This window comes from Hydra vulgaris, chromosome 12 (assembly GCF_038396675.1).
Source record: "Hydra vulgaris chromosome 12, alternate assembly HydraT2T_AEP".
NCBI classification, from domain to species: domain Eukaryota; kingdom Metazoa; phylum Cnidaria; class Hydrozoa; order Anthoathecata; family Hydridae; genus Hydra; species Hydra vulgaris.
Window position 1 is genome coordinate 64,582,501 of NC_088931.1, and position 25,284 is coordinate 64,607,784.

Genomic DNA, 25,284 nt, shown 5'->3' on the forward strand with positions numbered 1-25,284 from the left:
ATTCAATAATTCTTTTTTTCATAAATCAAATTATACTATAAAGTTAAAAAAATCAGAAGTAGAGTATAGCATTCGCTGATGACACTAATGTTATGTTAAATATATTTATATAATTGATGCTTCATTATGTACATGCACGTTACAGACTCCATTAAATTAATTTAAGTTAAGTCATTAAATTAAGTCACGTTTGAATTTAATGACAGTCTTTGTTCTTTACTAATGACTATGTATTTTTCTATATTAAGTAAGACAAGCTAGTATATAAAAACCTAGTATCTCTTCAAATTGTTTAAAGTTCGAATATGGATTGTATTTTGGAGGACAAAAGAATTACTTTAAAAAATTTGCCAACGCTTTTCAAATTGAAACTGCCACAGAAAAAGGCTTAATTTATTAAAATCATGTCATTTGTGTGATCTTCATCAAAATAAAATTTTATTCAAAACAGATGGTGATGTAAGGGCAGCTGCCCTACCATTTATAAATGGCACAAGTCATGTTTAAAATACTTTAACATGTTAGTGTATTTTATTTAATTTGGTATATTAATAAAAATAAATATTGTTCAATAATTAAAATTAAATTTTTTCTCAGCAAGGATTACCTCATATTTATTCTCTTTTTTTTATTTTATTACTCTAAGTTAAATTGCTTGCTAAGCAAAAAAAAGGAGTTTTGTAATTATACGTAGAATGAAAATACTTTTGAGTTTGTTTGTAAGTTAAGGAACTTAATGTTTAATAAACAAATTTTAACGAATGTTTACTTAAACAGATACGATTCTAATTATTAAATATAATTATATTGTTTTAGTTGAGTAATTTTTTAAGTTAGCACGATTAAGGATGGAATGCAAGAAGCAAACTTTAGTCAAGCTCGACTTGAATTTTACATTATAACCAATAGCGGCAGAGTATGGGTTTTCCCCTCAAAAAATACTCTGCCGCTATTGGTTACAAAGTAAAGTTCAAGTCGAACTTGACTCAAGTTCGTTTCTTGCTTTCTCTTAAATATTGCGTAAAAGTATTTAAAAAGTTTTTTGTCTTAAGTATAATTAGCAAAAGAGTTTGCATAATTAAGACTTTATATATTTATTTAAAAATTTTTTTTTAATTTTATAAAATAAAAAACTTAACTGTTGAAAACGATTCTTCTCTATAGCTCTGTGTTTCTTAGTGATTTGCTTAAATGTAAAGCATTTTTACGATAACATAAAACATTTTTACGATAACACAAAACATTTATGCATTATATTTTTGGCGAACGCATTCTAACAAAGAATATCAAAAATTTGCTCATAACAGACATTAAACTTTATTATATTTTCATATAATGCAAGTGAAAACACTAAACAACATAAATTTAAAAAATACTTAAAAACCTAAATTATTCTTTGCTAGTCAAAACAAAATCACTGTTTAAATAATTAAAAAGGGTTTTTGTTTATTAATGTGTTAATATTTTTTGTTCCCGAAATTTTAAAAAATATAAAATCATAATTTTTTTATTCAATAATAATTATTCAAAAACAAGTTTCAGAAATAATGAAAAAAAAGTTATCTACATACTTTTTTATGAAATAATATTGAATTAAAATTAATATTAGAATAACAATTGAAAACACAACAAACTTTTCATAATATATTTACATTTATAACGTTTATACATTGTTTTAGTTATTTGAGTTTATTGTTAAATTGAGCTAGTTTGCGGTTATTTATTTATTGCGGTGTCACATGAAATTTTGCTGCTAGGAAATTTTGCGGCTGCGGCATAATTTCCTAGGAAAATCTGCTGCTCAGCTGCATTATTTCCTAGGAAATATTGCCGCTCGCAGGAAAATTTGCTGCTGAAAAAAGCCACTTAATTGTCAATCTTTCCTAACATTATTTCTTTGAAATTTCAATTTTTTTGCCTAAACGAACAAGCTAAATTGAAGGAGCACACTATAAAGTTCAAATTAAAATTAACTTAAAGTTTGTAAAGGATTAATCATAGTTCTTTTTCATCTTTTTAAATCAATTTACTTTTTATGTACGCTACATAATAAAAACCTTTGCCTTAATAAAAGTAACCTTTAAAAGTAATCCTCCTTAACCAATTAAAATAATTATAAAAAAAAATCTTTTTAATTGATAATTTTACTTTTATTAACATTAAATATAAAATAGTTGGTTTTGCTAATATTTTTATAAATTTAATTTATGTTAATATTTCTAGCTTTCAATGAACTTTTTCGAAGTATTTTATTCATTGCCACACTATATATTAAGCTGAATTGAATAATTATAGCAAAATAAAACTCTAAGACAAGAGTTGATAATATACTTAAAAAAGTGCAGAAATTTGTTATAGAAAAAGTATTTATGGCATATTTCGTATGCATATTTCGCAATTCCACTCCTGCACTAAATTGTCTTCTTTATATTGGACACATGTAATATGAAACCATTTTAGGCATTTGCTGCAACCAACCATAAAATACCAACAAATCATAAATGCAAGGCATTAAGCAAGTGCAATGCAGTTGAACATTTGTAGTTGAGGGATTGTTACGTGTAATACTCAATTTACTTCGCTTATTGAGTAATGGGAAGGGTTTAAACTGTCCAGCATGAAACATTTTTTTAAGATGTTGTCTCATAAACTTTTGATTATATGATATAGTTTCGGGTTGTTTACCGAAAGCCAAATGCACAGCATTAGCTGTAGCAAATAATCCACAATCCAAATTTCCGGTTTGTTGTTGGACACTTTTAATATTTACAACAATAATTGGTGGAAATTCACAATTATAATCAGCCAAATTCTTGTAACATCTGGCCAACTGATTAATTAGATGTGAATCTAGTTTGTTATACATACTGTCATAAAGTGAAATTAATTCATTTATTGAACAGGAAGTGACCCAATCAGAAATAATAAAATGAGTCAGAACAGAAATTTTATCTGTACTTACTGCCTTAAATACATCAGTCTGTTACAACAAGGTATCCTGCAAACCAATAATATCTGGAAACTGTTTCTTTATTATCAACTGAGCTAATTTTATATGTTCGTCAGTCAATTCTTTGCCGTCTAGTATAACTTTTTTCATTTTCAGTGTAAAAATAGATAGTTCCTCAGATATAGGTTTAGACTTTTCTCCATCTTTAAATCTTTTCTGGAAATTTTTTTACTATTTCTTATTAACACTTGAATGCCAACTTTAAACAACTGGTTTTCTGAACAATGTTTGGCATCATATGCTTTTTTTTAGCGTTCCTGAGCTTTCTGAATATTTTGCAGTGCATTTTTTTGCATTTCTATTACATTTTCTAATAGACTTTCTCTATTTTTTAAACTGTCATCAATCTTAGGTTTATTTTCAAAAACATTTTTTATAGATTTTATTTGTAAATCAACAGGAAGCCTAGCTTGTCTTCTGTAAACTAGATAAAATGGGGTTTGTTTTGTAGAGTCTTGATCAGAGACACAGTATGAAAACAATACACTCTCAATGTATAGATCCTATTTTCATCAACATATTTTAAAAGTTGACGCTGAAGAGTTTGATTGAACCTTCTATATTGACCGTTGCTCTGTGGGTGGTAGGCACTTCTTACGTTGCACTTTGTTCCCATCATTTTATTTAATTTATGGTTTACCTAAACAAAACAAAAAAAATAAAAACTCCTTATCTGAGTAGAAATAATATAAGGAAATAGGTCTGTTATAAAAAGGCCTGTAAAAAATGCCTGTATAGGGTTTGCATTAAATAATAAACAAGTATATCATAACCAAATAAATAAAAATTAGTTTATAAAAGGAAAAAAAAGTTTTTGCAAGTTTTGGCATAAAACATTTTAGTTATGCAAAATATTAACAAAGAAAAAAATATTTTTATATAAGCATTGCAGATGACGATGTTTAGCCAATGTTTTTTTTACTTTAATTTCATTTATCAACTTTAAATGAACAAGTGCTAAAGTTTTAAAATTCCAACTAAGTCTTTATTCACTCTGAATTATGAAAGTTATACAAAAATTAGTTTTAAAAAAAAGTAATAAAAATAAGCAAATAAACAAAAACAATTAAACAAACAAAATCCAACACAGTACCTCATTTACAAACTCTCTTCCTAGGTCACTTATCTGAACTTCACAACAACCATGTCTTGTAAAGCATATATACAAGAACTCTACTGCACTTGTAGCTGTTTTATCAGATAAAGAAGCAGCTTCAGGGCACTTGGAGAATAAACAGGTGGCTGTTATGATATATTTATTTCCCTTTTCTGTTAAAGGAAGAGGTCCAATTAAATCAATTCTAACAGTACTCCATACTTCATCTTTAATTTTAATAGGATGTAGTTCAGCTGAGTATTTTTCAAATGCTCTATAAAGTATATTATGAAGGAAATAATAGAAATTATACATATTAAAAGACTTTATACTATTTGAAATTAACACAATTATCTTTAATTTTCGTCATAACTTTGATAATAATACCTGCAGTATTATAAATTAAAATTATCATTACTATTATTGTTTTAAAAAAAAATAAAAAATAAACTTTAGTGTATAAACCTGTTTGCTCTTTGACATTTATCACAATATTTACAAAAATTCTTCACATCATCTTCCATCCCTTTCCAGTAATACCTCTCGGAGAGTTTTTCTAACGTTTTATCTCGACCAAAGTGTCCACCACCAAGAATTGCCGAATGACAGCCTTAAAGAATCATAGTTTTTTGACTTGTTAGAACTACTAGTAAATCCATGTTTCTTTTTTTTATCGTAGTAAAAAAGTAAGCCATCCTTTACCAAAAATCTTTTGGACTTTCTTCTTAACCCATCTTTTCTAATCTTATCCATGCCATGAGGGTATAATCCTCGAACAATTAAATCAACAAGATTGTTGTATTCCTCGTCGTTCATATTTTAAATATGGACTCATGATTAATTTCTGTTTGTCACACATTCAGCAGCAAATTTTCCTGCGAGTGGCAATTTTTCCTAGGAAATAATGCAGCTGAGCAGCAGATTTTCCTAGGAAATTATGCCGTAGCCGCTAAATTTCATAGCTACCAAATTTCCTGTGACAGTGGTAGTTTAAACACTTAACGTCTATAAAAAAAATTAAGATAATTTTGTGACGTCAAATATCGCGTAAAGCTAATGCATGAAGCATTTTTTATTCAAAACAAGGCCTGATATATAAACACATAATGTTTCATCATCAGTAGGTTGATCAGGAAGCTTCCTGATGAACTTACTGATGGTGAAACATTATGTTGAAGATAAAAGATAGATAAGTGTTTTTACTAATTTATTATTGCTCTGTTCTTTAAGAACATTGAGCACTCTATTTGCAGAATACTCTGACATAATTTATATATATATATATATATATATATATATATATATATATATATATATATATATATATATATATATATATATATATATATATATATATATACATACAGGCCTTGTTTTAAATAAAAAAGTGCTTAATGCATTAGCTTAACGCGATATTTGACGTCATAGGCTTATCTTTATTTTTTTTTATAAACTACCGCAATAAATAAATAACCGCGAACTGGTTTAATTTAACAATCAACTCAATTAACTAAAACAATGTATAAATGTTGTAAATGTGAATATATTATGAAAAGTTTGTTGTGTTTTCAATAATTATTTTAATATCAATTTTAGTTCAATATTATGAAGTAAAATATATATATATATATATATATATATATATATATATATATATATTAATTATTTTCTAAAAATTTTAATTGAGATATTTAATAAAAAAAAAAATTATTTTTTATTTTTTAAAACTGCGGGAGTAAAAAAAAATATTAACATATTGATAAAGGAAAACCCTTGTTAATTACTTGAACAGCGATTTTGTTTTGACTAGCAAAGAATAAGTTAGGTTTTTAAGATAATTCGTATATTAGGTATATTTATGTTGCTCAGCGTTTTCACTTGCGTTATAAAAAAATACAAAAAAGTTTAATGCGTCTTTTGAGCATATTTTTGCACTTAGTAAGATCGCGTTCGCCAGGAATTTAATGAATAAATGTTTTACGTTATCTTATAAATGTTTTACATTTAAACAAATCACAAAAAAACACAGCTGTAGAGAATAATCGTTTTTAACAACTAAATTTTTTTTTTTTTTTTTGAATTTTATTAAACAAAAAAAAAAATTAAATTACATAAAAAAGTCTTAACTATGCAAACTCTTTTGTTAATAATTCTCAAAACAAAAAACTTTTTAAATATTTCTATGCAATCGTGCAAACTTAAAAAAATACTCAAATAAAACAATATAAGTATAATTAATAAATCGTATCGTATCTGTTTATAATAAGCATTTGTTAAAAATTGTTCATAAAAAATTAAGTTTTTTAACTTATAAACAAACTCAAAAGTATTTTAATTTTATTACAAAACTCTTTTTTTTGTTAGCAAGCAATTTATTTTAGAGTAATAAAATAAAAAGGAGAATAAATATGAGGTAATCTTTGTTAAGAAACGTTCAATTTATTTATTGAACAATATTTGTTTTTATTTGCGTACCTACTTAAATAAAATATACTGTTAAAAAAGTCAAAATCAAGCTTAAAGAATTCATTTATCAATATAAACTTATAATTTTTTATAATTTTTTAGAATATATAATTTTTTTTTATTACATGATTAGTTCGCGAAGACTATCTGTTAAAAGATCATCGTCACTATCAATGTTTTTTGTAATATAGATTTGTGTTGAGTTTTTATACTGTATTTTTTATTAAAATCATCTGCAAAAAATATTTAGTTAAGGATTGGCGAACTTTTTTCATTTTGTAAAATATTTAGATAAAAGGTTAGCGTAAAGTTACGTTGAATATAATCGTTATAAAAAGATAAGAAATATCATCGCAATAAAAAGTTACAACAATTAATTTTAACGTAACTACTTTCAAACTTTTGTAACGAATATTTTTAAATATCGTCATTCAAAAGTTAATGCGGTTTTTTTAAAAATTAATTGCTTCTTTTATCTTACCGATAATTGAAAAAGTTAAAAAATGATAAAAAGTAGCTTAACCAAAATCGCTCTACGCGTACGTAAAAATCGCTTAAGGCGTACGTAAATCGCTCTAGGCGTAACGGTTTAAAACAAGGCCTGTATATATATATATACTACTGTGATCAAAAAGTAAGGTGAATTTTTAATTTAAACTTTCCGTCTTATTCGAATCGTCCAATCTTTTTTATTTTTAAGTTGGTAGGAATGTCATTAACATTTGCGCAAAAATTACATGTCAAACTCATAATTTTTTTTTTGTTTACGCTTGTTTCTGAAGTACCAAAAATGCATTCGGCGATTTTCACGATGTCTAATTTTGTTGAGCAAAGAAGTGCTATTAAATTTTGTTTGTGGAATGATATTTCTGCTGCTGAAACGTATCGAATGTTGCAAAAGGCCTTCGGTGAAGAGACTATGTCTCAAAAAAATGTTTACAAGCGGTACAAAGACTTCAAAGAAGGCCGAGAACGTGTTGATGACTTGGAACGCTCCGGACGACCATCGACTTCGATTGATGATCACCACATCAACAAAATCAAAAAATTGGTGCTTGCAAATCGTCGGTTAACCATTCGAGACCTTGTTGACATGGTTGGAATATCATTTGGGTCGGTGCAAGCGATTTTGAAGGATCATTTGGGCCTCAGAAGACTCAAATCACGTTTGGTGCCGAAATTTCTCAATATCTTTGAAAAAGAGCGTCACGTTAAAACGTGTGAAGCAATGCTTTCTAACTATCAAGACGTCTACAAACAAATTATTACTGGCGATGAGACTTGGGTCTACGCATACGACCCTGAAACAACCGACCAATTGAGTGAATACCGTGAAAAAGGCGAGCCGAGACCGAAGCAACCATGTCAAAGTCGCTCAAAAATCAAGGTCATGTTGACTGTTTTCTTTGATTATTGTGGTGTCGTGCACTACGAATTCCTTCCAACCGGCCAAACTGTCAACAAGGAATATTATTTAAGCGTTATGTGACGTTTGCGTGAAGCTATTCGCAATAAGAGACCGGAATTATGGGCCAATAACTCTTGGATTTTGTACCACGATAATGCGCCTTCGCACACAGCACTGGTTCTTCGTGAGTTTTTCGCCAAAAACTCTACCCATGTTGCTCCACAACCACCGTATTTGCCCGACTTAGCACCGTGTAACTTCTGGCTGTTCCCAAAGCTCAAGAGACCACTTCGGGGAAATCGTTTTGAGTCCATTGAAGAGATCCAACGTGAATCGGCACGCGCATTGAAGGCTATCCCTACCGAGGACTTGCTTCGAAGGACTTGCTTCCGAGGACTTGCTACCGAGGACTTGCTTCGACTACCGAGGCATGCTTCGAAGACTGGAAAAAACGTTGGCAAAACCTTTAAAAACTTTATATAAAACTTGGGTTTTATGCAGCAATTCTGTCACGGTTAATTTTCTGCTTCAATTTTTCTTCAATATGGCTAACTACTTAACCATCAAAGCGGAGAACAAGTTTTTTACCTCTTAATTCATCTTATAGTTTTCTCGTATTTTATTACCTTTGTGTGCTATAGTTTCATAGCGTTTCTTTCTTACAGTCTCTCTATTTAGTTTTATTTCTACTCCTAAGTAGTTCATTACACAGGCAATAAACATTGCTTGATCTCTGTAACTGATCCCTTTTCTTACACTTAAGGTGTTGTTGCTGCTATAAGGCCGTCTCTGATAATAATATTATGATCAGTAATAGCAGTTGCATGTGTTTGTTTTTCGTTATTCACTTTAAGTGTTTGGATTTCATAAGAACTGTCTTTACTCAGCTTTGAACTCAGATCTTTTGAATCAATATTAAATTTAAACCATAAAGAAGTTTTTTTTTATAAAAGCCTTATAAGGATATAAACAATTTAATACAGCAAATGAATACCTTTTAAACATAAACTTGCTTTTTTGCAATTGGGTTTCACTTTCAAACCATTATCAGCTGAAAGAAATTTATTAACTTCAAGGCATACAGTGATATCTTCTTCATTTTCAATTATGTGTTCACATGCACCATTTGCCACCATTTTTTTCCTGTATTCTTCATACCTTGCGTATCTCTCCATTCTCCATTCAACTCTTGCTTCTAATTCCTTATCTCTGATGTGACTAACTAACAGAACTCTTTCATTTCTCTGATCTTCCATGAATGATCTTCCATTATAGCCTTATTGTTTCTTGGCATATCAATACTCTGACATATTAGTTCTTTTATGTTTGCTTTACCAATATCAAAAAGACCTTCCATTATACTCTAAAAAAAATCACATATATAATGAAATGCTCTACACATCAAATTTAAGTATATTATATCATTATACAAATCCACACAGTACAAAATAATGTTAAAATGTGTTGCTTGTTTTTTGTTTTTCCCATCCTGATCTGTAAATGCCAAATTTATTTAGTTTTCTAAAATTAAAATGAGCAGGAAATATTCATTTTATTATTTCATAACAAAGAATAATTGAGCTTAACAAAAAGTAAAACAAATAGAAAAAAAGACAATAAGTGCTTTATGTAAAAATTGATTTTTAAGAAATGTCTTAAAAATCAATTTTTACATAAAGCACTTGGAGTCAAAAAGAACTTTCTAAAACCGTTTTGAATTTTTATTGAGATGAAGAACAGCTTAAAATGTTGTGGTAATTTTCGATTTTTTTTTTTTTTTAAGTTGTCACCCTAATATATATATATATACTTTACTATTGTGCATTCATCTATTCAACTCATTTTTATTCCTCAATATAAAATACTATTTAGAGCTTTTACACTTAATGTACACATTTTTTTGACCACAAATATTACATAACAAAAACACTTCTAATGATATTGTCAACATATTCCACATTTATAAACCCTGTAATTTGATTTTTGGTATAAATTCATATATATATATATATATATATATATATATATATATATATATATATATATATATATATATATATATATATATATATATATAAATATGTATAATTATTTACTTTATTTATTAAAAGTTTATTACTTTAGCAATTATGATCGGGGGCTATTCTAGAAAAAATTCGAGTGGCAGTACCCCTGTACCAGCACCCATTGTGAGAAAATTTGCGGTATGTAGGCTTTTTTTTACAAAAAAAAACAATATTTGCCCTTAATTTCTGAATTTGGAAGGTATCCTAATACGGTCGGTGCTGTCGAAAACTGTCTAGAATAGCCCTTGGTGATGTAAAAGCAAAAATTAATTTTTACACCATTTATTCAAATTATATTGCTGTATATAACCTTGTGTTTGTATATAACTTTGCGTTTTAGAAAAAAGTTTAACATATGTTTTTTGTAAATTTTTTAATACAGTCTCAGAGCACATTTTAATACAGCCTCAGAACACGTTAACAAGAAATTTAATTTTTAGTAAAAAAAATAAATGTTTAGGAAGGAAAATCGAAAAACTAATTGCAATAAAAATGAGCTAATTTTTTTTTAAGAATAAATAAAATTTAAAAACTGAACAATATTTAGTAATATTTTAAAATAAATTTGACAGTTAAGTTAAACCCAAGAATTAACTTTAATTTTATTAAACTTAAATATATTGTTTTAATCGGAATTAAAATATATATTTTAAAAATCAAACTTAAATTTTTTTTTTATCAGAATAAAATTATATATTTTTATTCAATTAGTTTTAAATTAAATCGTATACTTTTTATCTAAATTAAATTATATTTATTATGATCTTTGGTTCAAGCCTTTTTCAAGCAAAAAAATCAATCATTATCATAAAATAAAAATAAAATATCATCATATAAAGTGAAGATAATATAAAAAAAATTATTGTTAAAGAAATTTGTTATTGCAATCAAAAGTTGTATGAATATTCTTGTGCTCACAAGATAATAAAAGTTGTAATATATATTTTTTTAAGGTTTTTTTTTTTTTACATATAGCGCTTAATAACTTTGTAAACAAAATTAAAAGTTAGCTATAAACATTTTTTTTTTTTTTTACTAGTTATTTTGATAAATTAGCTTACTGGAGATTAAGTTTTCTTAGTTTTTTAATTTTTCTCTGAATTTTTTTATTAGTAAATAGTTATTATTATTAGCAATTAGTACTTCTATCTAACATAATTGCCATTCAAACTTTTGTAACAAACTTTATTACATAATCGTCATTCAAATGACGCTTGTATGAATAAATTAAAACATAGTCTTATTGATTCACTAAAATAAAATACAATAACTGGAATTTAATGTAAAAAGTCACTTAAAAAAAAATTACTTTGAAACTTGAAAAACTTCAATTAGTTTTTTTTGTTTAAGTTTGCTATTTCTTGGGTAAAAAAAATTAACAAATAAAAATTAATTTAAAAAAATCATCATCATGATCATCCTAATCATGATCATTATAATCAATATCAACATCATGATTAAAATGTATGTCTGGAGGTTTCAGTAAAGTGCTTTTTTTAAAAGCTTGTATAATTTTCTTTTATGTACTTGTTTATTGGAGATAACAGGAGAAGAATTCAATAAAAAGAAGTTAAATCATCATTTGTGTCCTTTCAATTAAATTTTCTAGAGTGATTCTCTCTATACTTTTTAAAGTCTTTATTGCAAGCCTAATGTGCTGCCTCAGTCAATTGTCTTATTGGCAACAATGCAGATGATATAATTTCAGGAAAATTCACAAATATCTTGTGTCAATCCTAAGTTTTCAGTTTTAATACTTTTTTATATAGAAAAGTATCAAAACTGAAAACTTAGGTTTCTGAAATACTTCTACTTTTCTTTTTTCAATTAGTCACTTCGTCTTAATACTTTTTACTTTCTCATCTACTCTATTCTTATTTCTGTTAGAAAAGCAGCTGAATCACTGGCTTTGGAATCATAAAATGCCTGTTTATTTGAACTATAGCTTGAAGAGCCATAAAACCCCTACTTTTAAATTAATTGAAGCTGGTCTAATTCTTCATTCAAAGAGTTCTGATAACAGGCTCCACAGCCAGAAGTAAATGCTGTATTGTGTGGTTCAGTAGAGCTTGCAAAGAAACCAGACATAGGTTTCTCTTACATGAATATCATTAAGATAACAGAATTTCAAAAACTAATTATTTTCTTCAGATTGTTCACAAAAGATTAAAGACTTGAACTTCTTTTTATTGCCGCAACTTTCCCTCTCTGTATGCTGATTTAAACAAATAAAACTGTCTAACCAAAACTTTTTTTTTGAAATCTATCATTCTTTGTAGTTTAATCCAAGATATATGCTATGACATAAATAAAGACATTAATTTTTTTAACGCTTTTTAATTTCTTCATTTAAAAAATGTAATTTGAATTCACCCAGAATCTCTCATTATTACAAGTTTATATCTTTTTAAAAACATGTTTTTACCTGAAAGCAAAATCCTATTAAAAAGTTTCTAGATTAATTTGAAAACAAAATCGCTTTTTCAAAACAATTACCTAAACTCAGCAGGGCATGAAAAAAAGCATTCATGACCTGGTTTTGTTACATGGTTTCTACTGATGTAATTGACACATTTTCTACTATACATACAAAAGGGCTTAATAAACTCATAAAAAAATGTTTTACAATCTATAATAATCAGCTATTCATAAAAATAAATATTAGAAACTATTTATAATATTAGAATCTAAGTGAGGACATAAACGAAAAGTGCGTTTGAAAATGCTTGTTTTTAAAGACCTATTTATATATATATGAAAAGCGCTTTAAAAATATATTTTTTCATTAGTAAAAGATAGCTGCAAACCTATAGTTTAATAATCCCCCCCCCCCCCCCCCCAAAAAAAAAGTAACTTTGAAACAGAATTTTGCATTTTTTTATGCAAATATTAAGACACTAGAGTTCAAAGTTTAAATTTAAATCAGATCTTTAAATCACTTGAAGAATTTTATTTGTGACAGCAATAATATAGAGAATCAAAAATTATTTGTTGATCATTTAAAGAAGTTGAAAAAAAATATTTCAATTTATTAAGTTGGGTTTTTATGGTTTTTTAAAAAACAATAAAATTTAATCAGTTTCCTCAATTAAATTTGGTTTAATTGGTTCCTCAAATAAATGGTTTTTAAATAAAGTGTGCTTAATTTTGTCACTTTATTTAAAAACAATTTTGTCACAAAGACAAAAGAATTATTAATAGCTGTTTTTTACAACAAACAGTAAATTTAAATGTCAAATATAGGAATATATATTTATTTATTTATATATATTTTATTGACAAAAATTGTTTTTAGAAATAAATTGTTCAATGAAGTTATGACTTTGATATGTAAGTTAACACCAACTGCATATGGTTGTTCAATAAAGGGATAATATTGAACTAATTTGTAACAAAAATAATAAAGTAAGTTTATGTTTATGTATTTTTATTTATATAAATTCATTTTATAGAAAGTTAGCTTTTTTTCATTCAAGTCAAATTCAATTCAAATTAAAAACACATCTTAGCAACCCAATGACTTAAACAAGAAAACAACTACTTGTTTTATTATAAATTCAAAGATAATTAAAATTATAACTCAATTCAAATTATATATGTATATATAAATATAAATACATATATATATATATATATATATATATATATATATATATATATATATATATATATATATATATATATATATATATATATATATATATATATATATATATATATATATATATATATATAATATATATATATATATATATATGTATATATATATATAAATATATATATATATATATACATATATATATATATATATATATATATATATATATATATATATATATATATATATATATATATATATATATATATATATATATATATATATAAATATATATAAGTATATATAAATATATATATATATATATATATATATATATATATATATATATATATATATATATATATATATATATATATATATATATACACGCAGGGTGCAGAAAAAGTTCCCATACAAAAGTACAATTTAAAAAATTATCTGTTTGGTGTTTTCTTTCAATATATAGTGTGTTTTCAGTATTCTTTTGTATTCCTTCGTATTCTTTTAGTATTTTTTAGTATTATTTTGTTTTAAATTAAAGTGTAATTTTTTTCTCATCTTGTACAGGAACTTTTGCTGTTTTTGCTGTTTATAATTTTGTATGGGAACTTTTTCCGCCCGCTCCATAAATTATTTTTCTAGTAAGTATATATATATATGTATATATATATATATATATATATATATATATATATATATATATATATATATATATATATATATATATATATATATATATATATATATATATATATATATATATATATATATATATATATATATATATATATATATATATATATATATATAAAGAGTTTGATTATTTGAAAAAATACAACTTTGTGATGGAACTTAAAGTTTCATGCCCTTCGGCAATCATCAGCCATATTTTATTCTTTAAATAAAGAAAAAACCGTTAAAAAATACAAAATACAGAAATTGACAGAAAAAACATAACAAAGCAATGGAATGAGTTCTGACGTCAAAAAAAACAAACAAACAATATTAGTTAGAAAATTGATCAATCACCCGTGTCGAATAGGGCGAGAAAAAATTTGTTTCGATGCCTGCACTTGGATAGCATTTCACTTTTTTGTTTATTAGATTTTTATTTTTGGAAAATAGAATTTAATATTTTTCGTTTGTGCATAGTTTGCAGGACTTCGTGGTTGGGTTGTAAGCATTGCATTGCCTAATTATTTTCCATTTAACAACTGGGTTTAAGTTAGCATCTTTTAATTTCCAAAATTCTTTTGATAACTCGGTGTCGTTTTTGTACTTTAGAATGTTAAATGATTTTATATGGTTGGCATATCTAAGTTTGAATGGTGTTTCACTTATACCGATGTAGTATTTGTTGACAGGAGTGTTGCTAGGATTATTGGAACTTATATTGGCTTGGTATATAATGTTTTTTGTTAAGCATTGGTTTGATAAAGGGCAGGTATTTTTATTAAGGCAATTGCAGTTGGTTTTAGGTGGAATTTTTTTGTTGTTCATAATTTGTTGATTGTGTGCGTTTAAAAAAGACTTTGTATTTGGCATACAGCTATAGCTAATTTTTTTTGTGTTTGTGTTAAAAATTTTGTGGAGTCTGTGATTTATTGGGAAGTGTTTGTTGATTAAAGTTAAAAAGCTTTTTCCTATATTAGTGCTAACATTTTTGCTGAAAGGAGGGTTGAACCATATGATGTTGCGTTAACGGTTTTTGGTATGAGGTAAATTTAAATTAGGGTGATATGAAAGTTTGTGATTAAAACCGGATCTTAATAGCGCGTCATTGTACATAGGAGTAGATCTTTGGAAAATTTCTTCACTTGACGAATTTGCAGACAATCTTAACTCAACTGAATGCGAAAGCTGCTTTAAAATATTAGGCGGGTGGTTCGAATCAGCATGAATATAGTTTAAAGAATTTCCGGGCTTAGAATATGGTTGGAAAGTATGGTCATTAAGATTTAATGTGACGTCAAGGTAATTTATAATTTTCATATTGCACTGTATTGATATAGTGAGTTCGTTTTTTTTAAATATTTCAACAAAATGTTTTTTGATTTTTTCCATTTGGGGGCCACTCATTTTTTTAAAAATTGCTAAACCATCATCGCAGTATAATCCGAAATCATTTTTATTATAAAATTGTGCAATTTGAAACAAAAGATATATTCCCACAAGTTCACAAACTTCAGCACCGTCAAATGCTCCCATTGAAACATCGAATAAACCGCTTGATTTTTTTATCCAAACTTGATCATCATTAAATAATAATGATTTTCTTGCGTGATAGATCAATGTTTTTTGGTTAGGTTCAATGTTTAGATGTTGCTCGGCAAAACAAATAGCGTTATTAAGGAGTTTTTCTGTTATCGAAGGGTAAAAATCAACAATATCAAAAATAAGGAATTTATAAAGGCGTTTATCACTGATGCAATTAAACCAGTTTGTGGTATCTTGGGTTTTTTTCCACTGATTGAGATGAAGTTTCTTTGCAAGTTCAGAGTTTATATTGGAAAGTATAACTTTACTAATTCTTCCGATTTCATTTTTGGCGGGGTTTAATAAACGGACAGTTGGATTATTTGTAAAGTTTTCTTTATGATCTTTTAATTTTATAAAACAATTTGAAGAAGTATTAATGTCGATTTTATTGAAAGCGTCGTGTTTTTTTAATATCTGTTTACCTTCTTTATTTATTTGATTTTTTATTTTTGTATTCGATTTTTTGTATGTTGAGCTGATAGCATTTGTAAGCAAATGGGTATAATTTTCTTTAGATATATTATATAAGTTGGATGTTTTATCAGAAAAAGTATATGTAAGTTTACTATTGCGTATGGTAGATATGTCATCTTTTAACTTGTTTTGGAAATTATTGTATACTTTACGAAATTTAATGTTTTTTATAAGATCTATCAGGTCGTTTTCAAATGCAGACATATCAGAAATTTGTTTGGGATAATTTGATGATTTTATGCCGTAAATGTTATAAAAATTATTTTCCTTACTTTTTTGATCTTTATTAAGAAAGAAGAAAGCTTTCCATCTCATTCTTTTTATTAATGCTTTGGTTTTATCAAGTAATTGTATTCTGTAGTTCTTTATTGATGGAATCGGAATGTTCTTGATTGAATAATTCAAGTTAGTTTTTTTCATTGCGTAGACGACTTGAGAAGAGTGCTCGACGTATGGAGCTAATTGATGTTGTTATAATGTAGCAAGTTATGATACAAAGTCTCTTGTTCGTTGGAGAGTGATCAATATTAAGTAAATTGTTTACAAAATAGATCAGTATTAATATATAAAGAGTTTGATTATTTGAAAAAATACAACTTTGTGATGGAACTTAAAGTTTCATGCCTTTCGGCAATCATCAGCCATATTTTTTTTTTTCCAAAAAACATTATATACCAAGCCAATATAAGTTCCAATAATCCTACCAACACTCCTGTCAACAAATACTACATCGGTGTAAGTGAAACATCATTCAAACTTAGATATGCCAACCATATAAAATCATTTAACATTCTAAAGTACAAAAACGGCACCGAGTTATCAAAAGAATTTTGGATATTAAAAGATGCTAACTTAAACCCAGTTGTTAAATGGAAAATAATTAGGCAATGCAATGCTTACAACCCAACCACGAAGTCCTGCAAACTATGCACAAACGAAAAATATGAAATTCTATTTTCCAAAAATAAAAATCTACTAAACAAAAAAAGTGAAATGCTATCCAAGTGCAGGCATCTAAACAAATTTTTTCTCGCCCTATTCGACACGGGTGATTGATCAATTTTCTAATTAATATTGTTTGTTTGTTTGTTTGTTTTGACGTCAGAACTCATTCCATTGCTTTGTTATGTTTTTTCTGTCAATTTCTGTATTTTGTATTTTTTAACGGTTTTTTCTTTATTTAAAGAATAAAATATGGCTGATGATTGCCGAAGGGCATGAAACTTTAAGTTCCATCACAAAGTTGTATTTTTTCAAATAATCAAACTCTTTATATATTAATACTGATCTATTTTGTAAACAATTTACTTAATATTGATCACTCTCCAACGAACAAAAGACTTTGTATCATAACTTGCTACAATAAAACAACATATATATATATATATATATATATATATATATATATATATATATATATATATATATATATATATATATATATATATATATATATATATATTATATATATATATATATATATATATGATATATATATATATATATATATATATATATATATATATATATATATATATATATATATATATATATATATATATATATATATATATATATATATAGATATCTTTATATATATACATATATATATATATACATATATATATATATATATATATATATATATATATATATATATATATATATATATATATATATATATATATATATATATAGTCAGTGCCGGTTTTAGCACTACCAGCGCCCTGGGCGAGATTTCTACAGCGCCCCTAGCTCAATTTAACCCCATTCAAAAAAAAGGCAAAGGGTAAAATAACCAATTAGTTTTGCCCCTTTATATTCGGCGCCCTTGGCCATCGCCCAACCAGGCCCTACCCTAACGTCGCCACTGTATATAATTTTATATATATACACACACAGTTACTAGAAAAGATATGTATATATATATATATACTTACTAGAAAAAATAATTTAGTAATAAATTATTAGTAGACTTGGCTCAAAATCAAAAAGGTTCAGATTCGAATTCACTCTTTAGAAGTTCTTTAGAAGGCTAACTTGTTTCTCAATGTAGTGGCCTTCACAAGTTTCATGTTTCATAGTTTTCGGAAGGCCGAGAGAGGTTTGCAAATGAAATAAAAGTATAAAAATTTTTTAAAAAAGTACTGTAGTTGTCTCTTCAAATTTAAAAAGGCCTTCTCGAATTTAGCGGTCCTATCGGAGGTAAATTAAACTAAATTGGATTATTCAGCTTTATTTTAATATTCTTTACTTTCTTAATTATGACTTTACTAGTGCAGACAAGCACTTCAATCTTTTAAGAATGTGTTGTTTACTTGATCAGGATTGTCAGCAACACTTGTATCATTTTTTGCAATTTTTTCTGTTTCCTCTAACAAATGATGATTTTTTGAAATCTAGACTTTATTCCTTTTTATGGATTGTCGTTATGCAGAATTTAATAACTGTTAATAATATTTAATAGAGTAAGGAAAATTTTCAAATGACAAATTTTAATTATTTTTTTTTATAAAAAGTTCTAACTTAAAATAAAGAATTTAATGAGAAATAAACTTGGATGGACTATTTTAAATAAATCAAGTTATATTTGTATTTGCATTTAGCTATACCGCTAAAGATATTTTCTGTTCCAAAAATATTGTCGCTTTTATTAAAAACAAATAAAATTAATTTACCTTAAAATAGAATTAACTATTGCTGTATCAGGTTTTAACAGAGCAAAAAAATATTAAATACAGTATTATTTTTTATTTCCTAATTTTAAAATAATATAATCAAATCATTGACGAAAGGAGATTTTATAAGTCAGGTTTGATGAGCACTTTTCAATACTTTTTAACTATTTAATTGTTCTTATTCAGATCAAATGAGTGCAATTGTAAAATATTTTTAAATTCAAGATGACAGCTGTTCCTTGGGCAATTCATAATGCATGTGATGTTTATTATTGCATGTTATTATTGCATGTTATATTGCATATTATTCCTTGTGCAGTTCATATTGCAGGTGTTGGTGGTTTGAAATTATTATTATTATTTGTTTTATCTCTTCGGTAATATTGGAGTTGATGAAAAAGTTACTATTTCAAAAATAGTCTCTGGGATTAATGCACAAAATAAGATTATTTTTGATGTTTTGAAAAAAGATATTTTTTATTTAAAAAGTTTTTTATTGAAATTTTATTGGTTATAACGCTTTAATTCAGTAATATATTCCTCAAAACTATTTTGTTCGTACCAACATCATTATGGTGGGGCTTTCACCCTTTTAATGAGATAAATGCCTCAAGCAATAATTCGTTTTGAAAACATATTGGACATTTCTTGTTTTAAAAAAAAGAAAGATTTGAAAACTATATTTACTTATATTTACTTAGTACTACTGCTAATATGTAAACATAATACTCTGTATTATATTTACTTATTAAGCAGTTATTCAGATCAACGTAATAAACTCACACCAATTCAATATCTGTCATAACATTGAAAACCTTATTGATAAAACAAATATAAAATTACTTAAAAAAATCCTATTTAAGCCAACACATCTCAAACCACAGGCAGAAACCCTGACAGATTATTATATAAAAACAATACTGCTAACACTACATTGTATCAAAAAACATTTGTACAGTAATAATTACGTATACTTCGAGATGAACCTATTTCTTAAGTAATTCACTGTTCCACTTATCACTTTAAACCTAAGAGAATAATACTCCAGGTTATGAAGAAAAAATTGTAAAGTTCATTTACATGCCATGCAATTATAAATATATATATATATATACATATATATATATATATATATATATATATATATATATATATATATATATATATATATATATATATATATATATATATATATATATATATATATATATATGCGTGCATAAAATTACAGAAACTTTTTTTCTAGATTATTTCAAAGTTGGAATCATCAAGTTTTAAGTCATAGCGTGCTCCTAAAATTTTTATATTTTTACGTCATAGCAAGAAAAATTTGATTGTACCAATTTTTGGGTTATGTTTTAAAAAGATCAATTTTTTAATCACTTGGGGGAGTTTTCTGCCTAATGTTTTTATGAATATTTGTTTCTGTAATTGTAGCTTATACTTTGTTACCTGATTTTATTATGTATATTAACTTTTTGTTGATTTAAAACGAAAAGATTTTTATATTATTGTTAGAGTTTTTAGTTGTAATTTTATATAATTTTTGATAAAATTTGATAAAATTGAATAGCAAAATATTTTTCTGTATTTTTTTAACATGAAAATAATACTATATGTAATAAAATGTGTAATAATTTCTGTAAAAAAGTTTAGGGAGTTTAAATATGGTGAAAAAATGATTAAAGTTTTAATTTAAATTCTTTTTTCATTTTGGGTTTTATATTTATTGACATAAATATCCAAGTAGTTGAGCAATTTTTATGGCTTTTTGTCTTAATAATCTTAATAAATATATGAAGTTTATTCACTAAAGTCTCTTACATTATTAGACGATGTAGCTGCTACGATCTAAGAGAATTTCACCTAATTCATTTTTACGTCATCTGCGTCATTTCCCTCGATAGTTTTTTTGGTTTTGATATTTTTATATGTTTTTTAAATACCTCCTATTAAAAAACATCAAAACATTTATACTGTTACGTAAAACCAAGTACCATCTGTATGGTTTTGAGAGCATGGTTTCTTTTTAACTAAATGGAGTTATTGGTACTACCTTTTATAGAATTGTTAAATTTATATAGAGTAAAAGTACCGCAAACTGGACACTCTTTACGAAAAGCTAAATAACTTTTTTAATATTGAGAATTTGTAGGATTTTTTTTTTCTGGAATATAGTTGTTTATTAGAGCAATTCTGCAATGTAAAAAATATAATAATTTAAATTTCAATTTCTATGGAAAAGAAGATTTTATTTCATTACAAAGTGTCCGCTTTTTGGAAAATTGTCCCCAAAAGCAGACAGTTTCAAGTTGGAATTGCAGGCGGAATTAAGGTTTGTGTTTGTTGAGCAGTGTGAGGCAAAGAACTTGGGCTGCGTGGTTGTGGTGGTGAATTGTGTAACTGCTGATAATGTTGTTAAAGCGTTATTAAAAGTTTGACGAATTTGTAATTTTGATTTGTCAATGTTGTCTTGATTTATTGGAAAGAGCCCGATGTTTTCAAAACATGCAATAATTTGAGTACAAGTGTAAGCTTCGTTGCTTCTATACAACTTTGCTAAAGTTGTATAGAAGCAACGAAGAGAAATGAGAAATTGCTAAAACCACTTTCAGCATAAAAATTTCTCCAAACCACTATTAATATCAGATAAAGTTGAACAATCAATAACTCTATATCGTATCACGTCTTTGTTTTTAATATTGAAATATTTGTGCGTGTGTTGAGCTGATGACTGCTTCAACCTTACAAATAGAGGCGCTAGTTGTATTAAAGATCGCACTTGCCTCAGAAACGTAAGATCCGCAGTTCAAACCCCACCTCTAGGGAAGTTTCGCAACATCGGTTGGGAAGGAGGCGTGAACTTCCCATTAAATGCTCTTCCGAGGTGTTTTGTGATAAAAGCTTCTTTGGGCACCTAAAATTGAAAAAAAAAAAAAAAAAATTTTTTTGACATTTTGTAAGAGATTTAATATTTACACTTGGAGAAAGAAAATGTTTAATATTTACAGTTATACTGCTACGTAAACTACGATATTTACACTGCGACGTAATTTACAATATTTACATTTATACTGATACGTAAATTACAACATTTACATTTAACTAACATGTGTTTCCGAAAAATCTGGACAAATTAAATTCTAAAACATTTTTAGAAAGATGACTTATTTTTTAAGTTTTGAACGATGTTTTAAAAAGAGCAATGTTCATAGAGTAATATTACAAAAAATTACAAACTTTCCATTCCTTGTCTGCAAACTGGGAGCTTTTTTTTTGCTTTTGTTTTTGGGAGCTTGGCGATAAGACTATTTTGTCTTCCTTTTTCCCCCGCCATATGTATATTTTACCAATACGAGAGTTGTAATTATTTTAAACGGCAAACTTATAACTAAAAAAAAAACTGTATCAACTCTTGTAAAACTCTCCTTACCAAGTCGATATACGCGCTCAATGTCGACATGTTTGAAGCAGTAGTTGATACGATTCCTCAGTTGGATCAAATTTTTAGCTTCCCAACAGTTAGCATATACTGCTCTCTTGATTTCATTCCAAAAATCTTCAATAGGACGCAATTCTGGTACGTTTGCAATATTTTGACTTCTGGGCACATATTCGAAATTTTTGGACCTCAAAAATTCTTGAACTTTTTATGAGTAGTGAGATGATGCAAGGTCAGGCCAAAAAACTCTTTCATCATCTTTATGAACAGTCTTTATAAATGGGAGCAAACATGATCTCAAACACTTGTCTATGTACACATTTTGATTGACAGCTTGACCGGAAGGTGCAACTTAATGCTTTGACAATCCCTTTGGAGAAATTGCAACCCAAACCAATAATTTTTGTTCAAATTTTGATTTTCTTTTTAATTTAACATCATTTGGTGTCGTAGTAACATCTGATGAATAAAATCCATTGTTTCCTGAAATATTATAATTACTTAATCCATAATATGATTCATTGTCAATGATCACCTGTTTTTTTCGAAAAATTTCAACCAATTTAGAGCACTTTGGACAAACAAGAGATTGTTGTTCAGGAGTTCTTTTTGGAGCCTTAATTTTTTTATGATAATGAATGATTGTCTTCTGCTTTATCGTTTTGCATATGTATGATTGATTGAAATTGAATTTTTTAGCAAGAGAACGTTGACTGATTCCATGTTGATGGTCGATTTTTTTTTCCAATTGTTTCATCTTCTTTTTTGTCATCTTGACTGCTTTCCTACCGCTTCCAACTTGTCGTTTGGGTAATATGTTGTTGTCCTTTCGTTTGAGAATATTGTAGAGCGTAGATCTTGGAATACTTTCCGTCATAAAATGTTTTACAGTTGCGTTTTTGGAAAGTTCTGGCTTAATTTAAATAAACTCGTTTACTCGCTTTCTTACGACATCTTGTTTCGAAGTAACTTTTTTCATCATTTCAAATTTGTTGCTCAGTATAAAACTAATGAGTTTTGTAGAGAATTTAATTCTCTACAAAATGGCGTTCGAGCCAATCAAAATTAATAAATTTACGCGGAGAAAAAATTAGCGGGAAGTTTGTCCAGAATTTTTGAAATCACATGTTAGTACGTAAAACGTTTCCATCTGAAATCTTCTTTTTTTGTCTGCTCGTACTTTTGTATTTAGTTTGAAGAAAAATGCAAAGTTTCGTCGAACATAATATATTGATAATACCGATTTTCGTAGAATTGTATTAAGTAAAGCAATAATGGTACTGCATTTTAGGTAAAACCAATGCAGTTTTTGAAGTACCTAAACATTTAAATGTCTAAATCAGTTTTCAAGTTCTTTTTAATTTTATGAAAGTTTCTGGGGGAGCATACCCCTTAAACTAGTGCAAAAGTTACTTTTTCCGATTTTGGTTTTGGCTTTGAATAATTTTAAGATTTATTGAGTACATTTTGCCGATGTTCAGAAATCCATTGTTGAATCATCTTAAACAATTACCATTATTTTAAAAAACAGTCAACTAGCGATATATTATTTTTTTTGTAATGATTAATTTTATTAAAATAAACAACATAAGTTATCATCTTATCGTTTCGTCGAGATTTAAAATGTTACTGAAGTTTGTCCGTAACGAAAATGTACTAATACTATCAAAAGTTAGTTTTCAAAGCATATTTTAAAGCATAAAAATTTTGACAATACTTTTTATAAATATAGTTTAAACTATTAAAAGTAATAGTGTAATTTCGTTTATTTCACCGTTAAGAATATATACAACGTATAAATATAACAAAAGGAAATGGCTGGATCAAGAAGAAGACATTACTTAGCCTTAGGGCTAGCAAAACCGGTAAACCGGTTTACCGGTTTACCGGTTTTGCTAAATTAAATTGGTTAAAAATTATGTTTAAATTTACCGGTAATTTTCAAATAATTTACCGGTAATTCGGTAAAATTTTATGGAAATTCTGAATAAATCATTAGTAGTATTTTTTTCTAACTAAAAAGAAAAAATCTACAAAAAAGCTAACTTTTTTACATATTATAAAAAAACAGTTGAATAATATTGTAAGAAAACAGAAAAGAATTTTGTTTTCTTACAATATTACAATATGCATTTCTTAAAAAAAAATACAGCCTACTTGATTGATTTTTCGTTTTTTAATAGAAAGAAAAATATTTACATACAATTAGGATTTGTTTATGTAGTTTATTTATAATTACATTCAGTTTATTTTGTGCTCGCGTCCCATCTGGTTACAGTTACAGGTGACATTTTATTTAATTTAAATAGTGCGTTAGTGAGTTTTTTTTAAATTATTTGGTTTTTTGCACTGGATGATAAAATTATTAAGTACCATATTAAAAAATTGAAAATAAACACAAAACATAACTTTGAAAATAAAGCGAATATTCTATATTTTTATTGTGTTGAGTAAGTATTTCACAAAAAGTCTTTAAAATTATATTATAGAATATATTTGTATTGTGTTTCAAAATTTACACATTGAATTTTTTTTAAAAAAATAGCGTTTTCTATGATGTCTACTGGATCCGGACAAAATCAATTGTGGAATCATTTTCTACGTACGAAAGCTGGCGATTCAGCTATATGCAATGTATGCAAAAAAAATATTAAATGCTCTGGCGGCAGCACAAGTGGTTTGCACAATCACCTTATCAGAAAACATAAAATTAAATCGTTACAGAATTATCAGAAAGAATAGCCCGTGGTGAATTATTCAGCTTGACTTTCGATGAATGGACATCTC

The 25,284-nt window shown here is 26.6% G+C and overlaps 1 protein-coding gene across 1 annotated transcript in view; it reads left to right on the top strand.

Moving 5' to 3' along the window:
* LOC136088925 (ADP-ribosyl cyclase/cyclic ADP-ribose hydrolase-like) overlaps nucleotides 1-20,682 on the top strand; it is a 101,433-nt gene extending 80,751 nt beyond the window's left edge. Inside the window, exons 8-9 of the mRNA XM_065814099.1 lie at nucleotides 13,342-13,451; nucleotides 20,302-20,682. Coding sequence (XP_065670171.1) covers nucleotides 13,342-13,420 — 79 coding nt within the window. The 3' untranslated portion in view covers nucleotides 13,421-13,451; nucleotides 20,302-20,682. The remainder of the gene's footprint in view (nucleotides 1-13,341; nucleotides 13,452-20,301) is intronic.
* Nucleotides 20,683-25,284: the final 4,602 nt, after the last annotated feature.